Source organism: Zootermopsis nevadensis, unplaced genomic scaffold, assembly GCF_977971745.1.
Source record: "Zootermopsis nevadensis isolate Lab colony 2312 unplaced genomic scaffold, Znev_1.0 Znev_ptg000028l, whole genome shotgun sequence".
NCBI lineage: Eukaryota > Metazoa > Arthropoda > Insecta > Blattodea > Termopsidae > Zootermopsis > Zootermopsis nevadensis.
The window spans coordinates 24,657,284-24,677,102 of NW_028259160.1; the positions used below are offsets into that span (position 1 = coordinate 24,657,284).

At 42.8% G+C, this 19,819-nt stretch overlaps 2 protein-coding genes across 5 annotated transcripts in view; both read right to left on the reverse strand.

Moving 5' to 3' along the window:
- The window catches only part of Pld (Phospholipase D), a 41,649-nt gene extending 28,988 nt beyond the window's left edge, over positions 1 to 12,661 (reverse strand). Inside the window, exons 1-2 of one of the 4 annotated variants that reach the window (XM_022075951.2) lie at positions 12,326 to 12,661; positions 185 to 325 (exon numbers count right to left, since the gene is read on the reverse strand). In XM_022075951.2, coding sequence (XP_021931643.2) covers positions 185 to 302 — 118 coding nt within the window. In that variant the 5' untranslated portion in view covers positions 303 to 325; positions 12,326 to 12,661. Of the gene's footprint in view, positions 1 to 181; positions 326 to 1,638; positions 1,658 to 3,383; positions 3,466 to 12,325 lie in introns of those variants that run through there. The other 3 variants (XM_022075950.2, XM_087357385.1, XM_087357386.1) reach the window with 3 other exon arrangements.
- Positions 11,245 to 13,925, reverse strand: LOC110835598 (uncharacterized). Its single transcript, XM_087357388.1, has one exon. The coding sequence runs from the start codon at positions 13,901 to 13,903 to the stop codon at positions 12,704 to 12,706; it is 1,200 nt and encodes a 399-aa protein (XP_087213514.1). The 5' UTR covers positions 13,904 to 13,925; the 3' UTR covers positions 11,245 to 12,703.
- Positions 13,926 to 19,819: the final 5,894 nt, after the last annotated feature.

Here is a 19,819-nt window from a genome sequence, read left to right on the forward strand (position 1 = left end):
ACACAAAGTACTTTACTCACTACACGCAAGGCAAAGCAACTAGGCTACTGAGAGAGCGTCACCTGATGCCTACTCCACTGTTTCAGGCGCACGGCTAGAACAGAAATACACACAATCGCTACACCCGGTTCTTAGACGCCAAAAACTCTCAGTTTCTTCAGTCACGGAACAAACGACTCACCACCACCTGCATCCAAAATGTCCGCCCCATCCACGGACGCATGCAGCACGTCGATCTGAGGGATGGGCAAGTCGTCATAATCCGAATCAGGGGATGCTGGCTCACCTTCGACATCCACCATCCCTGGGGCGTGACCTCTACAACCTGCAGACAGATAACACAATCACATGGGTTCGATGGGTGCATCGCACCCGGGCACAGAATTTTGAAGCATGCATCTGTCTAAGGGAGCCATGGCTCACGGGGTATTCGAAAGAGATTGATGATTATCACTGGTGTAACATCATTCTTAGTAGAAACTTTTAATCTCAAGTTATGAAAAATTACTATTAAAATTTTGCGCATGAAAAGGATAGTTTGTGAAAGATATGTGGACAATTAACTCATAATGGAAGGCACTGATTCGCCGGTCACCCGCCGGAAGAACGGGCACAACTCCCGCCCACTTCAACGGGAACAATCCCGCCACCTTCAGGTGCGCTTAAGGGCGGTATCGCACTAGGATGCCATGGCAGCGACACCAACAGCGATGCCATGGCGTCCAGCTGCCAGAAAAAGACGCCAGACAAGCTGCCAGATGGATCAACATTATGAGATCACGAAATGAAGGGCTATTAGCAAGGAGAAAATGAGATTTACCTTTATCAAAACTACATACCTGGAGTGAATTTCAATTCTGTAACAAAGAAATAAGTAAACAAAATTCTCCATACACACACTTTGCACGTCCATACCATTATTGAATTTGAAATATTTCAGTTCTTGCAAATCACATGTAATATTACATGAACAAATTTATTTAATAAAACATTATAAAAGCAGGTTTCTTCTTAATTCACGTTATTTGTGATATATAGATTGCTAAACAAAAAAACTTATAAATCAAGTTTCCATATTGGAAAGCTGCCCCACAAATAAAGCCATAGAAACACTTCTTAGCTAATTCTTTCTTTTCTACTGTAAATAAATTTCCTCCTCCAAATATTTCCACAAGTTCTACCCAGTTTCTTTTTTTCAAGTCCCGGTTTGCGTATTCAATAGCAGATAAATCCCATAGTCGGGACTGAATTTCAATTATCAATCTTTCGGTGTCGAAATTGTCCATGTTTGGAAGAAACAGAAATACACACAAGCACATTCACGCACGAACGTCAATGGACTGGCCAGACTGTCATGTGATGTTGATTTGGCCTTGGCAGCGATGCCAGTAGCATTTGAACTTGGCATCTTGGTTGGCAGCGACGCCAAGTTGGAAGCGCTGCCAGACGGATGCCAGGTGCGATATATGACTACTAAATTAATGCATTGAGTTTGGCCGAGATGCTGGCAGCTGCGCCATGGCCTCCCGTTGGCATCCTAGTGCGATACCGCCCTAGAACGCATTCATCACAACGGGAAGCCATTCTTTTGCAACACACACGACAAGAAAACTTTAACTTCAAGGCAATTACTGAGACCTGGAAGCCAAGAACAGCGACGACTCTCTTAACTCGTCAGCCGCCGAAGAGCTTCGACATTCAGAATTTCTCTTCAGCGAAGGTTCGAGTGCCTCGCCGTACCCACAGTTCCTCGAGATGTGCACAACTTACGTGACAGAGCAGTTCTTGCTGACTGACGCGTCCTATCAGCGTCTTCAAGAGAAACCGACAAACTTTTGTAGCTCTTACAGATAACACAAATAAATACATCGCCAGCAGCGGTGAATGCTCTGGTCTGGCTACACCTGCGTTGCCAGGTCGTTCAAACTGCAGGAACATTCTTCAGCACTGAACAGAAGCTAAAGTCCTCTCTTTTTTACGAGACTGCGAAGAACGCGGAAAATCAAATTATGTACTACAAAGAAACAGCGAAAGTTCGAGACTTTTTAATACTTTGGCCAGGACGTCAGACGAGGGTCCACTGCCATGCCGCGAGCCCGGAGCCGAATCGGAAAGCAATCCACGGGGTTCCCTTCTGTGAGTGTCTTGAGTGCAAGGCGTAATCATTACTACCATTTAAATTAAGTTAACTTAAAGTAACGTCAATGTGGATCTGCGTAAAGATAAGCAACCATATTTATCGTTTAGCCTGGCAGAAATTTTAAGAAGGTCCGAGAAGACACCATCTCAATTGCTTCAGGTGCAAAGTCACTCTTCGATAATCCTGTACTTCGACGTCGAAGTTCCAAAATACGCAAGCGGCTTCAGTCAGTGGGCGTCTAAAAGACGACAGTGACCTTTTCCAGGGCTTGAAAGAATTTGGATGCCAAGTACTTGCAGACCTGTCAGGCGAATTCCAAATTTGTCCACGTTCCTGGCACAAAGCTTGTGGAAATGTTGCGTGTGTGTTTTACCTTCGAAGGTTAATCAAGTCATTCTTGAGGGGAACAGTAATCTTTCAGAAATTTAACAAATCCGTCGCCTTCTGTGTGACCACGAGGCCCCGCTGATTCCCATCCGGAACAAGAGGCAGTACACGCCTTTACAACCGCGAGAGGTTCTCTCCTAACCGGAAAACATCAGGTTTAAAAGGTTCCGAAGGGGCCTCGCCCCGTTCATCTGTCGCAATCTGCAATGTCCAGGTTCAAGTCGTCCCATGTTCCACAACGTTGCGCGTGTATCTGGAGCCAAAGAAGGAAAGTTTCCACAATTTTGCCTTTTTATGGGGGGGGGGGGGATTTCCCTGCGATACTTAGAAAAAAACACAACACTAAACCAAGGCGGCGGAGATGCCGTTCATATTGCTTTACGAAGCATCACACCACGAAGACACATACAGGGGAATGGGAGTCTACCCCATTTGGGCTGCTTTACCATCGAGAAAAAACACCACTATCGAATCTCTTCGAAGATTAAGGCGCCATAGAGCCAGTCTAGACGATGTGGCGGAGTTAAACACTGTCTCCTGCCTAGAAACGAACCCCGGTCGTACAGCTCTCATTCGTGACTGATTACCCAACACAAAATTTCTTACAAATTAGTAAAAACGACTTGGGTGTGTTTGCGGTATGCCAACCACGCCCGTTAAAAGTTGAACTGCGTTCACGTGGCACTCCTGGAAAACATGGACGTCGTTCTGGAATACTTCAGTGCGATAAGAGGTATCAAGCCGACAAACAACGAGACTTTTGCTTCCGAAGGGCAGAACCTACTCGTCGGATGACGACACCTGCTGAGAAAGCGAAAATAGAAGACCAAGGTAACGAAAAAGAATGTGAACTCACCGGTTGCAAACGTCGCACTCGACTGATAACCAACTAGCAGCGGGACTCCCAGAAGCCTATCGTCTTATCTCGACATTTCCAAGGCTAAGGACGGCGAACTTCACTCTCTCTTCGGAATGACTGGCATAGGTCGCCTTAATTCCGTAGATTAGGGCTGGATGCTGACAACTAATCTAATCTTAATTCATCCAATTAATCTGCCACTCTTTAACAACAAAATTGAACAGAATGTCCTTCAAAAATGTGGCCCTCACACTCGGCCGGGGGCAAGCATGATACTTATTGGCCAAGTGCCGATATTTTCGACGCCCCTACCACAGTCTTCCATTACAAACACCGACGCTACGCGGCGCTGAACGACCAGAAGTTCGGGACGACGCGGATTAAAACCATTCCCGCGGGCAAAATGAAAACAAGATTAAATTCGTAAACAAGGCTTTACAAACTATTCCAGCACATGTGTTTATGCTGACCAGGGGCTGTTGCTTCTGGTAAGAAGATGGTCGCATCAAGCGATTTGTCCTTCGTAAAGAGAAATTTGGTTGGATGGATTTTCTGGCAGCAGAAACCAGAAGGGTACGGATCGTTTTGGCTGAAGGCCTCAATGATTGAGGGAGGCCAAGCGGGCACCACCCACGTTCAATTGTACCCAAGCACCGGCCTTGAAATGGCACGGGCAAACTCAGTCCCGGTATCCGAGCAATGTCAGCGTTTAATAGAGGGGCCTCGACTGTCCTCCTCCTCCTCCTCCTCGGTTCACCTCGCGTCTTCAGAAAGCCTCTGGTAAGCACAAGTGCCTGACAAATTGCATCAGACAACTTGAGTTAAAGCTCTCAGGCGTTGTTCTGATGCAGTCGATAGGAAAATGGAATCCCCAAATCCACACGCCATTAACGTGTCATTAACGTCCTTTGGTGAAACGTCGATTGCAACACTTGAAGCTTCAAGACATGGCTGCGAGTAGCGAACTCCCAGATCGGGGCATGCAGAGCCCATCGTAGGAAGACAACGCTTAATAGGGCAAGAGGTTAATAACGGACTCACGGATAAATTGAACAACAAATTTGCCAGATGACGGCGGCGACAGAGTCTCTCTAGTCGCAGCCTTCAGCAACAAAATTCAATGTAATTTGATTGGTCTAATAGACACACAGGGGGGGAAGGAAACCCAGCTGTCCCATGTCGTAGATTTACGGCATGTAAAAGAACCTTACGAGACGTTTCGTGAGCAAAATTCAGCGGCCATTTCTCAGCCAAGTCTCTCCTGATTCACTCCTAGATGGCTCTGGCAGACAAAATCAGGATTGAGGGAATTTTAGACGAGCCTGGCCTCGTGCACGGACACTCGGCACGGGAACGGAAGTCCACAAATTGATCAATGAGGGGACAGCGAATCAGAGCCGACATCTGGAAGTCAGATCACTGCTACGCAATTTGAAAGTCAAGTGACAAATTGATCGTGGAGACAATCCCAACAATTTAGAGGTCAGACAATTGTTCGCCTCTGGAATGTTACAATTCGACGGATCACTAATGCATGGAATGAACTGCCGTTTCAATGAAACTCATGCAGACTTTAATAATAAAAACGAAATTACGGAGTGGAGCGACAGATCAGTTGTTACCGAATATTGTGGACGAGAATTCCTTCTTCGTATTCGGAAAGTCCCGGTCTAGGAATGGGCTAGGCTAGACTAGAGGTACGAGGTGCGATCGGAAAGTTTCAAGACTGTGTCAATAGAGGGCGAACCGGATGTAGTACGAGCTTCTGCCGCTAGGGGGTGCGGCCTACATTCATAGTGTATCAGTGTGCCAGCCGGCATCATCGAATTAGCATTTGTTTCTTAGTTACGGGCGTTTTGGTAGTGCATTACACCGACCCTCCTGCGATTTCGGAATGGCGTGTGCATCAAATTTTGCCAGAGACTCGCCAAAACGGCTACGGAAACCTATGAAATGCTAAAGCAAGCATTTGGGGAGTCCGCAATGGGTCGTGCACAAACGTTTGTGTGGCATTCACGTTTTAAAAATGGCCGAACCTCTGTCGATGATGACGAGCGTTCTGGACGACCATCTTCGAGCACAACGCCCGAAAATGTTACGAAGATTCGGCAGGCCATTCACGAAGATCGACGTCGTACCATCAACGACTTGTGCGACATTGTTTGGATAGGCTATGGGACCTGTCAGCTGATTCTAAAGGAAGAACTCCACATGCGACGCATCATGACAACGCGCCAGCGCACACCGCCCTCAAATTTCGGCAGTTTTTGGCCTCAAACACCATGGCCGTCATCCCGCACCCTCCTTAGCTCCGTGTGACTTCTTCCTCTCCCCAAAGATGAAAATTCAGCTAAAGGGAAGGAGATTTGAGACGATAGAAGAGATTCAGGCAGAATCGCAGATGGTGCTTGACAGGCTGACAAAGAAAGATTTCCAGGGATGCTTCCAGGCTTGGCAGCGGCGCTGGGATCGTTGTGTTCACTCCCAGGGGAACTACTTCGAGGGCGATGGATGAATTTAATACCTGAGATAAGTGTACGGGTTTTTATACGCGCAGTCTAGAAACTTTCCGATCGCACCTCGTATATAACACAGCAGTAGGAGGTGAAGACTTTTCTACGACACGAAAGAAGACCTAGATGATAAGGGGCTTTGTAGCCACCTGACGTGAATTGCATTGCTGGAACATACATGAGCAGCGTTTTGATATTGGTGTTTCCCTTTATTTTCATTAATATTTTGTATTTTATTAGTGACTGCCAGTTGTAGGCTCTTAGCTATCGGCAATCACTCTAAAGAAAGTAACTCAAAAGAACTGCTGTCGATGTTATGGGTTACGACGCCGTGCGGGTGGACTACCAGGCAGGCAACAACGTTTCCGAGAATATTCCAGTGCGTCAGCTTACGACAGCCTTGGTTACAGCGGTCGTTCGGTAAAAATAATACAGGCTGTAACAGAATAAGTTTTTAAAATTTTAAAACTTATCCTGATCGAAGGAATAAGAAGCTGCTGTTTTGAGTTTTGGGGCAGTCGGCAAATGCGGACGGTCACAACGAGACAGGTGACGGTCGAATGACGACGACGACAAAATCGGTGTCATTAGTGCACCGACAAGAGCACTAATGACTCGAAAGCAAGAACAGTACACAATTGTTTAACTACGCGTAATGAGATCCATCTTTCTCAAACGCAACAGCCAATTTTTGAAGGGACTCGTGCGTCTTTTGAAAGATGAAAACGCGGATAAAAGTGACGAATTTGTGGTTAGCGTATTTATGGATGACAATTGTGTTGTCCGAATCCCTCCTCGTCTCTCTGACGTGAAATTAGAAGAAAAATACTGCTCTGTAAGCACAGAGGAGCGGCCAGATAGATTAGCACACGCTAAGAACTTAATAAAAATATCTTAAATTGAGCTGGTAACTGATAAAAGATCTGCACATTCATCATTTTTCCATTACACAAAAAAAGGCTGATAACCCAACACGCGTGACCAAATCCTTGTGAAATCTTCGCGTAACGTACATCGCGTTGGGTTACCGGCTTACACCTGCCGTAGGACGACCGCATCAACAGTCCCTCAACAGCACCGAAACTTCCACGTCGAACAACCAATCTCCGTGAGAGAGAACTGCTTCAGTCCGTCAGGTTCGGGGTCCGGCGACCTCGAGGCCCACGACGGAAGTCCGCCAAGCCAAATCCACCTTCCAAGAAATTGAGTGGTGATGATATGTGCCCGAAGACGGGAGTGCCCCCCCGTGCTGAGACCACTTAAAGGGCACTGCCCAAACAACGAACTTGCTGGCTCCTTGCGGGATTGTCCCGTGCCCAACAGTGGCCGGGCCGTTGTGTGACACCTTCGCTCCTTTCATAAGACAAACCACTCGCCCACACAGCAACGGCGACAGCGAGGGAGGTCCGTATTGTCCAATACGGACACTAGAATTGTGCCTGCGGCCTTCAAACACCAAAGAGTTTGACAAACAAACTTTTTTATTACCAATCTAACTAACCACACAAACCGATACACCCACCAAAGGGCATACGGAACGGAGGAGCCTGTGGCCTACAAGGACCTTAATCCAGCCCCCGAGTACAGGTCATGGTACCCAAGGATGACGTGGACAGTGGAGGCTTTTGTGGGTCGCACACCCGGAACAATCTCTTCTAGTCCACGTGTCAAGAGAGCGCGCGGACCGACCTCAATCCATCGACGGCGCAGATAAGTCAAAGGCATTGCGATACTGGGGCAAGTCTTTAACTGGCCTAACCAGAGCGAGTCAGTTTTTGCTGACACACGACACCGGTAAGACGAAAATTTCGACACCTGGCATAAAGATAAGATAATAACCCGGTTCTCCTGCATTATCTTCGTGGCGAAGAGATACTGCTCAAGAATCGACGTCTGAGAGAGAGAGAGAGTGCTTCTCAGGTTAAATTTCTGAAGAAATACGCTACAAACTGAAGGAAGAACTGAGAAAAACCACGAAAATCCTCTCAGAATAGGTCTTCCGTCCAAGATTCGAACATAAGTCGCACCAAACACGGAGTCGTAGTGCAAAGTTTGGTAGAAGGCTGTCTGTAGGTGTAAGATTATTTATTTATTTAGTGTTCTGTCTGACGACAGGTCCATATGAACAGGATCCTTCCATCCTTTTCTCGGACTGGGACCTGTTCATATACGTTCTTGGCAGATGATCCAGAAGTGGTTTGCCATTGCCTTCTTCTGTGTGTGAATGGAGTAATTGTTGGGATGCCACGGAGGAAAACTCCGTGTTGCCTAGACCACGGCCTTGCCCAACACAAGTTATAAATTCGGGCACCCGAGACCCCAGGATTACAAGGCCAGCGTTCTAAGCGCTAGACCACCGTGGCCATTCACGATCGCTCCATTCGTCCAAATGGCGCGGTGTCGCTCCAAAATTGTACCGTGAATGCGGAAACTGAAGTCCATTGGCGTGGCGTGGTGGGCTCGTTTGGATATTCTGTCGAGCCATAATCCATCCGATCGCTCCATCGTATCGTGACTGGGGGAATCGGCGATCGAGCCACTCCAAATCGGTTCATGAGTGGCGGAAACGTGGTCCATTCTCATGCCAGTCTGCCACGAGCCTTCGTCCAGTCAAGTCCAAACTTGTATAATGTCGGGTCGTGAGTTTGTTATTGAGGTGATTGAGAAATATAGAGAGTTGCCATGTTTGTGGCAGATAAGTAATGAAGACTTTCATGATAAAGCTAAGAGAAGCTTAGCAATGGAAGAATTGGTGGTTTTATTTAAAACCAAAGATCCTACCGCCAACAAAGAAAATTCCCTTAGAAGTTGCTTCAGAAAGGAGCATAAGGACTTAAGTTGCTTCTGTTTAAGAGCCATTGCTTTGACCACTTTCGTTTTGGTTTTTTCATTCTAATATACAGGCCGTAGCTAGTACCAATTCTTCGTCCATCGCAAACACCACGCACTTCACAGAGGGACGCGACCGTGAATGTAGTACCTCTTTGGACGACATCCATTCGGATGTCGTCCATCTGGAGCGACCGTGAATGGCGGCCAAGATTACTCGGCACAGGCCTGACATTCGCTTGGAGGAACTGCGCAGACAATCGAAAAGACAAGAGTCGCAGATCAATTCTTTCTTTGTCGCAATTGGAAAATAAAACAAAAGTTTCGCTGTTAAAAATAACTACGTTTTCATCTACTCGTTCAAGAGCAACGTTTACTCTACAAATACTCGTCAGTGGCGATAAGAATTCCAGATTTGTTTGTCTGCTCGCCCACAGCAAACAAAGCAGACCATTAGAACCCACTTCACGGTTCGTCAACATAAAAAAGAGTTGAGCGCTGCCGTGAAGCCTGAGGGTGGGTTTTACTATCACTTCGCACTAACCAAAGCACGAAACACGAAATGGCGGATACCTCGTTATTGTACGACAACGTTAAGTCGAATTACAAGCGCTCATGTCTTTCTTTTCTTTTTAGAAATGGGTAATATTATAACAAAAATCAATCAAATGTAGTAAGGACTTTACGTACTAGCATCTATAAGTAATGGTTCGTGGCTTCGCTCCAATATGTGAAAATAATCTAGATATGAACATCACCAAAAAGCTACACAACAGAAATTGTAATTGAGTTTTAAAGTTTGTTGATATAATTTTACACCTGAAGATGGTTCGATGAAACCGAAACATGTTGTAAAAAAATGTTCCAAAATGTAAATCGATTATTCGATGTGGGACATAAAAATGATATTTTAATTATCTTATTTGTAATTTTTTTAAATATAATTGTGATTAGACGGACAAAAACCGAATAATTAATTGAATATTTGATTCACAATATGACGCAATTATACTATCTTTCGATTTACATTAAAGTAAATTTGCGTTCTTTACGTGTGCTAGGTGATGACGTCACACAACCCGAAGATTACTTTTCTTTTGGGTGGTCCTAAGCCAAGCCAAATTAAGAAGCCACAAAAACATTTATAACGCGGTTCTAGTCCCTTCGTATCGCGAGGAACTGAGCTGTAACTTAGTTCCGCACTGTCTGGACCAATTCATTATCTACCACGTGAACACAAAACTTCTTAATAACAAAAAATCGACATTATTTAGTACGTGCAATGTGTCGACGTGGAGCCGTCGTGCTCGCAACGCCACGTGCATTGCGAAAGCTTCGTGCTGACACTCTCAACGTACAGTCTGTGTCAAATCTCATAAGTTTACCGACGTGAAGGACGACTCAAGATTTTTTTGGTGTACGCCGAATTCCCTGCGAGAGCGTACACTCGGTAGACCGGCCGTTCCGTCGAGACTACGGAGTCAAGGATCACCAGTCCCGTGGTAACCGTCGAGGACCTACCAGTGCCATCCTCGAGGCCACAGCGGCGTCCGCCCCTGCCCGCTAGTACTCGGGATGAGGTCACTAGGGACCCCGCTCTCTAAGTCGGTGACCTATCGGCTCAAAGAGTGGAGGAACGAACAGTGGAGCGACACTTATTATAGAGTTTACTGATAAACCAGAAAGCAACTGTCACATTCCAGCTACAGGCAGAAACTGCATGACTCATTGCCAAGTGCTACAAGATTTTTTTTCCCCATAAAAACAATAACATCGACTTATGGAGGAGGCATTGAAAATGATTCACCTGTGACTTGTGTCTCGTTTATCAGTGCAACTGGTAATAAGTCAAGCAGAATCAGATGATGGAACATGCAGCATTCTGGTTTATCAGTAAACTATATAATCATGCTTCTAACAAACAAACAAAAAACCCCTCATCATACAAAACATTTCCTGTTGAAATTCACACGTCTTCTAAACATCAACATCTGCTATTGAAGCCTCTTAGCCTCTAGAAAGAGGTTGTACCACTTCCGAGGTAGTTAACAGAGGCTGTGTTCAATACCAGGGCAAGTCTTGTTCGATTTGCAGTGAGAGTAAGTGACCGAGAGGCAGCTTTTTGTGAGTATTTCAACTTTCCCCTTATAGTAATGATCCCATAAATGCTTTAGGCTAATTTAAAACGGGCCATGAGACGTGCAACAAGCCTGATCTCCAAGCACAATATCAAAATGTCAGTCCTTACTTTGGTCTTCAACACCGATCCACCTCGACTCTGAATAAATTCAAGTAATACCTGACATGATAATGTACACCCGTATGTACAGCAGGGATTCTGATACGAAAATAAGAATGAAAATACGTACAATGTTGTTGACATTATTTAATCTAGGTCTTCCACACTGAACGTATTAAAAAAACCATCAAATAAATGGAGTTGGAGTACGAGAAGACATCCCCCTGCCCTGCAGTAGCTTCACATTGTAATGGTATGGGCTAAGCGTTCATCAAAGTAGACTATTCAAATGTAAATGTAATTCAAACTGGAAAACTGTCATTGTCACTTACAAAAATCAAACCTTCTTGAATGGGACAACAAAGTGACTACAAATACATTGGGAGTAGTTCATACTGCAACAACACGCTACAAACAATAACATTTCTGTTAATTTATAAAGAAATCACAACTCTCGCTAAAGAAAAGTATATACAATTACATCCTGTAATCTAAAAGAAATATCTGGTTTTATAATTTAGTACACAACTTCTAAATCAGATAAGCCCTAAATATATATGCATATATTAAATATAAATAAGTTTACTGTTACACTGGAACATGACTCAACAAATCTATTGTTGCAACACTAAAACTCATTCTCTTTTTTCTAATAACATTTATTCTAACATTTTTTCTCCTTTTCATTACCAGAGTCCTTTAGTGCAGGATTCTGGCATTGTGCATGATAACAGATCATTGAAGAATGTGATACTGAACTAGATTATGTTGTAATTTGTAATCTCTCTCACATACACACAACAAACCAATAATACATGTACTATATTTCGATATGTTTTCATTTCATTTTGCAACTGTTGGTCAATTTTGAAGCTTACACAACTTGAACACACAGCGTAATTTGTAAGCCCTTCGTGCAAGGATGTTATAAGAAACATTTCAATTGCAACTACAATTCTGCAAATGCCATCACAATAGTTTTATTTTTCAGTTACTGCACTACACATTCTGTAAACTTTTTAACAGATTTCGTAAGCACAACGCTTTGTCATGTTGATCACCTGCAGCCTCACTCAAGGTCGTTCTAACATGCATTAATAACGAAAGCGAAACAAAACGTCATTTCTAACGATAGCAAAATATGCATTCAACTCATACTTTTCCAACAATGCAATGTGCGCCAGTAAAAATAACTTTCGTACTTAAAATGACCCTATTCTTTAACGCATGATACCGATACAACCAGCTATGAACAACCATGACCCAATTTATGTTTTCATTTCACGTTGTTGCGTTTAAAGTGGGCGCATGAACCCAATATTAACATTTTTAGCAATGGGGAAATATCGTAAATTTACCTTGCAAATGCTCTTTGTGATGCAGTAGATCCACTGCATATAACTGAAATAAAATGCACTTTTATCAACATGTCACTATTTAATTACCGCAGCAACATGTTGTAGGTCGTTAACAACACGCAACTTTACATCACCCTCCAACGTTCACAGCAGCACTAATCACTTACGTAACACATCATTTAACTCGATTACAGCAACTGCGTTGCCTGACTTGTCTGTTCTGAATGTAGCGCTCTCTCTTGGAAAAGAAAACAAGTTTGTGCTAGTTTCCATGGAAAAGACAGGAAGTAATCCATGGTACTTTGATGTCCGCGCTTGGTCGTTGTGTGTATATTTTCATTGGTTAATAATTACTATTCAAACTGTTAACAAATTGTATTAATTAATGGAACTGTAATAACTCGGTTCGTCATATCCGTTAATTTCACCCCTGTTTCCCGGATAATAATTGCTGGCACCTGAATCTACGTATTCTGCATAACCTTTTCCCTTTATAGGGCCATTATATACGGAATCACCAACAGACGCAGATTGTCCTACTCTATCTTTATAAAAATTGTTATATGGCACTGGATAACTTGCTGCTGTATGAGAGGCTTTGGGGTTGTAATAATCTAATTGCCTGTCGTAGTTGTAAATACCAGTTGGGGTCACATAACCTCCAACTACAGCAGGCCTGCTATACTCTTCCGCAGCTTTGTGGTACTGACGGTCGGCTTCTTTGTTCCTCCCGAAACTTTCCCCTCCACGTTGCTGATTGTACCCAGTCTTATCGTCGTAATAGTCGTCTTGCGCGTAGCGTCCCTTGTGGCCTCGGCTGTCGTCATAATCCGCAGCGGCTCCATACTTGCCCTGCTTCCCTCTGGCGCTGTCCTGGTAGGCCCCGTCCTCGTAGCCTCCGTGGTACTTGTCCGCTCCTTGGTTCCTGAAAGCGCCATCCCTGGCGTCGTACAGATAGTGGCCGCCCTCGTCATTAGCATCATCAAAGAAGCGGGATTTGTTACCAGACTCATCTTTGTAGTATGAATTCTTGAAACCTGAGGAGTGGTGACCTTTCCGGTGGCCTCCTCTGGAACCGACCGCAGCTGCGGCCTGCCCCTGGCGGTTAAACATTTGATCCCCATATGAGGCTTGCCCCACGTCATAGGCCCTCCGGGCACCACTGTTGTCGTCGTAGTAACCACGGTTCAACTTGTCCCCGTGGGCTGCCTGACGGTCTGCAGCATAACCATCCTCACTCACCTGTGCCCTTGAGCCCTTCTGTCTCGAGGCACCATAAAAGCCCACCTCACCTCTTGCGTCCCCAACGTCCTCCAGCCTATAGGACTCACCCTCCTTCCTCTGCAGTTCGTCATAGCTGCCAATAACAGGAGCGTAGAACTCTGAACCTGCCGCTGTCTGGTCATCCAGTATATCAATGAAGTTATGTCTCTTGTCATCCAGTCCCAAGGAAAGGCTCCTCCCCACATCGGCAGTACTCTGCTCCTCTGGAATCAACTCAACGTCAACTGTTTTCAGATCACTGCTATAACTCTGTGCCTCGAGACTCAGTAACACAACACAGAGGGCTGCCAACATTGTGGAAACAAATGCTGCTGGAAAGCAGACTTCTTGCCTTTATAAGCAGTTCTGTGGCCTTGTCTCTTTCAAACACTTTCCACATCTTAATTAATTTGGAAGCTTTCTGTCACGGTTGTCCAGATTGCGTCACAAGAAACAAATTGAGTGAGTGACCTTTGGATGTCATTATATTGTGGAGCCAATGACTTTCATTTCCGAATAAGTGTGAACAAGGATGTTCACGCCTCAGCAGAGGTATGCTTTGTGATGGTATGCTCTGAGAATCCACAGTCAGTAGAAGGCATTTTTCTTTTTCTCCCAGTATTTTTTCCAACAGTTAAATAATGGCGGTTGTGACGGAAAAGTGCCCACTTTAAGATAACCAAAATGGAGATGACTGGACAATAAAATTAATCCTTTGGTTTCGGTAATGTGAATTTTATTGGACTAATGATGTTAAGTGGTGCACTTTTGTGTCAGAAATATTGAGAATATAATATAAGGCCATGGTCCATAAGGCACATGGTTTCTAGTTTCAAGATCTTCCAACCTTTCCTGATTCATGGACCAGGTAAACAGCAGTGCATTCCTTTTTGTCCCACACTGTACAGTATAAATAATACTCTACAAACTTAATTATTACTAGCATGTGTTGACAAGATAAAAGTGAGAGCATTTATGTTGCATTAAAATTTAAAAATTTATCACAGTCGTCCACAGTGGACTTATGAAAATTAAAATTACATATTAGGAAATACGAGTTTAGGGTATCAGACATGTCCATCTTGTAGAGATGTTGGGTTTCTGACATGTCTCTTTCTCCTCATTTTTAATGGCTTCAGCAGCTGATCGGAAACCTCCAAATTATCTTCCTCGCTACTCGCACCAACACACACTGCATAAGAGGAGATAAGAACAAACAATGTTCAACATAAAATGTCATTCACAAAAGAAAGTGAAACATGAAAGGCAGCAGTGCTATGATAGAAATATTTATCAGCTAAAATATGTTATTATTATTTATTTAGTGTTCTGTCTGACGACAGGTCCATATGAACAGGACCCTTCCATCCTTTTCTCGGACTGGGACCTGTTCATATACGTTCTTGGCAGATGATCCAGAAGTGGTTTGCCATTGCCTTCTTCTGTGTGTGAATGGAGTAATTGTTGGGATGCCACGGAGGAAAACTCCGTGATGCCTAGACCACGGCCTTGCCCAACACAAGTTATAAATTCGGGCACCGCCGGGAATCGAACCCGAGACCCCAATAAGAACAAATTAAGTCGTGGACCACTGGTTGATAAATGCCATTATATTTAATATTTAAAACAAATTACAAAGAAATATGTAAAATGTTATGAGAAAGCGAAACTAATGACAGAATTATGAGGGTTAAGCAACAGTTCTCGGTATCACCTGGTGTCACTGCTTAGTGCAGTTTAATCCCTCCTACATCACCCGGTCTCTCTCCATCTTTCTTTAACAGAACTGTATGTATTATGCATTTTAACACATTTAACAATTGTTCACAAAATATGGGAACAGCAGAAAGATCTTTTTTTATTTTAACTTGATGGCTTCTGCTACTGCTTTGGTAAATTGTTGCTGTTCTCTTTCAGAACAGCCATTTCCTATCTTAATAACAATATTTTGTTGCTCTTGACATCTGTTATTTGTTCCTAACATGCTATTAATCTGTTGCATTTTTACCTTACAAAAATTGTAAATAAAAACTGTAATGGAGCATGATAATGTGAATATAGTTGATGCACGTCTTCATCTTCATCCTAAGACATTTTGCACTTTTCATGGGTTGTATGACAACCAAACCTCTCTGTCTGTCTTCCCACATTCCTCTTCTTCAATTCCTTCCCTGTGTGTGTCATCTTCCTTAACCTATTGTTCCCCTCTTTACCAAAGTTTGCATCTTGGTCATTTTACTGTCAATTGCATGCTCTAGACCTTCTTTGGAATTCTCCCCTCATTCAATCTTAAATTGCATGAATACCATCTCATTCTACTATATGTTAGTTTGTCTTGCAAGGTGTTTACCTTTAGATTTTCATTCCTAACATGTTTGTCCCTTCTATAATTCTTAAAAATCTGTCATTAATCTGTTAATACCTAGCTTGGTCTAATGTCCAAGTCTACTCTGTTAATGGGCATGTAATACCTTTTCAGTAGGCACATTTTCCAATGTCCCTCACTAACTGGTAAGATCTTCTTGGTTTTGAACGTAATTGTGAGTAAAAAAAAGTTTTAAAATATTGACCCTGTGTCCAACTGTAACAGAGCTGTGTAAATTCAGAAGTGCATGCAGGAAAGATAAATAAATGTTTTAATTAAGTTAATTCATTACTACATTATATGAGATACAACCTATAACTGTACAAAATATTCACCATGGTTTTCAGTGCACAGCCTATCCTTTTCCAAACAAGATTCTACTGCCAGATGAATCATTCCTGACAAATTGTCACTTTTCATGGAGGATATGCCTATGGAGACAAAGCACAGGTTCTTTGTTAAGCTTGATGGTGCACCTCCACATTTTGGCCATGAAGTTATAGCTTACTTGGATCAGCATTACAAAAATCATTGGACTGACAATTGTGGTCCCCTACCAAGATCTATAAACCTAACCCCACTTCTTTTCTTTTCACGGGGCCTCATGAAGAACATAACCTACAGAGACAAAGTGCACATGAGAGAGGAACTCGTGTATCAGTTTATGGACGCTGCTGCATACGTACAAGAGGGCCCCAAAATATTTGACAGGCAGTAAACTCCTGCCATAGCTACACAATAGCTGGAAATAGGACCAAAGTTGTATAAGAACTTTTATTGAAAATTACCCCTGGATGTAGAGCAGACCAATTGTGAAACATTCTTTATAATACAATCATACACACACATACAAGTTTACAGCTGCATATATGGCCCTTTTGGCAACCACAATTCCATAGAGACATACTCTCACCCCACTACAACAATAACAATCACACCAAAACATAATCTGGCGCATGAAGAGGTTCTGAAGTTCACTTTAGCAGTATGCCACCACTTGGAAGAGAGACAGGCCAAGTATACTGAGCTTAAATTGTGAATTCATTATTCTGTGTCAACTGTGTTTATTTCAGTTAATTAGGATTAATCAGAATTAAAATGACTGTTAGAGAATTATCATTGAAACAACAAAAATATGGATGTGACAAATAAGTGAAGTATTATGTTTATTGTATTATATCACTTCAGCTCCTCTCCCTCCCTCCCAAGGTCAAATGCTGTGTCCAACATTCAAGTAGCGCACTACCTGTCTGGGTGACTTGTCAATGGAAACTCCTAGGTACTTGAGGATGCCTGACAGGAACTATGAGAGAATAGCCAAAGGGGCTGCGTTAATCTGTGTTAGGCCCAGCAAACCAACAGCGGATGATTATATAATTTCAAGGAAAACAGCAGTAAGCTGGCTGGATCTACAGGAAAGAGAGACAGTCGGAGACATTCAAAGGTTGACCCACAAGTGAGGTAACATCACAAGGGAGAAGGGTCCTTCTCTAGTAGGTAACGCTGTGTTCACGATCTTATAGCAGGTATAAACGCTGAAATACTGCTATTGTGTAAGACATCTGCACATCTGGTTTTATGGAATCCAAAGATTCATTACAATCACAGTAGTCCATAGGAAAATTTCAGATCACATATTTACATATTATGTCTACAATCAATTTTAATATTATCCATCCACACAAGAATAACATGTCTGACACTGTCCATTGTCTGGGGTAATTTGATTTATGTAATGTTTCAGGAGTTGACTCTACTCCCATCATCAGGTGATCTGTCGTCATTATACCGACAGATCTTTACGTATTTTTTATTAATGGTAGTGGTTTGCATAGTAATATGCTAACAATTAGGTAACTTAGGTGGTTCCTTTGAAATGTTGATAGCCACAAGCGTCATATCATCCGAGAAGACTGCAATTGACATACGTATATACAAACATTTCTTATTTGGCAGATATGACATATTTCAGCCTTCAAAGTGACTGGCATGTCATAATTTGGTAAATTCAATGAGGATCTTTCATACTGAGGTTCCTACGTCTACAAAGTGATGAAGTTTGAGATGAAGAACAGTCATAAATTTTAGAATAAATATGAAAAATTGTTCTATGCATGAAATGTTTCATAGTTTGTTATGTACTCTTAATAATATAATCATACTTAAATAAAAGTTCTGCTTGTACTTTTTTCTATATAGAATAATGATACAAATGATGATGATAGCACTAATGTTATAGATCAGTCCTTTTTCGCAGTCAATCACTGTCCAAATGCAGTAAAACATTTTGTCTGCAGTACTTCAGTAATAATTTGCACCGCAGCATTTATGTTTTTCTATTTACTATACAGTGTTCTTTGTGTTGACATTCCAAGTATCCCAATGTGAATATCGTGCAAGACATTTCAGCAGAACGTTTTCCACAATGAAGAAAAAAATACATCTAAAGAAAAAAACATGACTTGCTTGTGCAGTGGAGACTACAATTCTTCTCTTGCAGTGGCACGGACTGTGCACTGGACCGTATCTAATAACTCCAGCAGGGAATAAATGAAAGCTATGTAGTCTTGTTCGACAAAATTTTAGATCAACGCTGTCTCAAATATTTCACAAGTCTGTGCACACCAGTGGCTTGCATAATCCGCATGACTTACTTATATATGACAGGATGATTATTAATGGAAAATTAGGAAGGAAATAGAAGAATGTGATTGTGGCATATAAAACCTTTATCATATGGGAATAAGGGATAAACCTGTTCTACGGGGCTGTTGGCCAGACTTTAACTCCAGGGTTTAATGGTTTTACTGCATGCTGTTCTGATGACTGGCCAGATTGGCTACGTGCAAGAAATGATGCATGGCTGATAAAAGTTAAAATAAAATACAAGAAACTTCAATGACGGCCCAGTCTCCGAGATGACATTTATACTGGCAACTCCCAAATATGAAACAGGCATGCCAACCATTTGTTTTCACCTGTAAATTACAGCACAGATTGTGACAATTTGGTCAGTAAACTTAACCGATTATAAATGAAACACAAGTTTCAGTGAAGTTCTTGTGGTTTTTCTGTTTACATTGCACTGGGTGCACACATTCTCCTACCCAGTAGATACCAGAGGAATAAAGGCACCTAGAAGCTACCACTCATCCCCATTTAGTGCTAATGTAAGTGTGGAGCTTCACTTCCATGCCCCCATATGCCATGTGATTATACATGGAAACTCAAAGTATAAATCCTGCATCTTAGAAATTATGGGTTCGGTGTTTTTGTTAACACAACCTTGACGAGAGTTCATCCTACCCACAATGCATTTACAGTCTAGGTGTGGCTGCAACCACAGGAACTTGATTGGTTCCATGCGTTTTGTTTCATCGTTCATCTCTAATTCTGAATTACTTGGCAAAAAACTGCAGAATCACTCAATGGTTGAATGGCTGCAAGCTTCAAGGTCAAGAGAGAAAAAGCGATTTCACTATTGTAGCAAGATCTCAGTGGGGCCCACCCAAGCGACACAACGTGCAGTACTTTTTCACTTAATGAAAGACCCAATGAGGCCCACCCGCATGGAGCAATGCATGGCACATGACGAGAGCATGATTTGACTTGAGTGTGGACCACCCATGTGGACCTAACAGCACTTGATAAGGCCTCAATGAAGCCTCCGAATGTGGTAATGCATGATTCATGATCACAGCATAAAGAACTATGTACTGCTCAAAGCAGAGTTACACAAAGTCCACTTTTATGAAACAATAAAATCCTGGAAGTGTCTTGTCACAGACATAATCTTACATTTCTGACCACAGGATAGAAACCCAACTTTTCACAACAGAGGCTAAAAACATGAGATTTAGTCAACC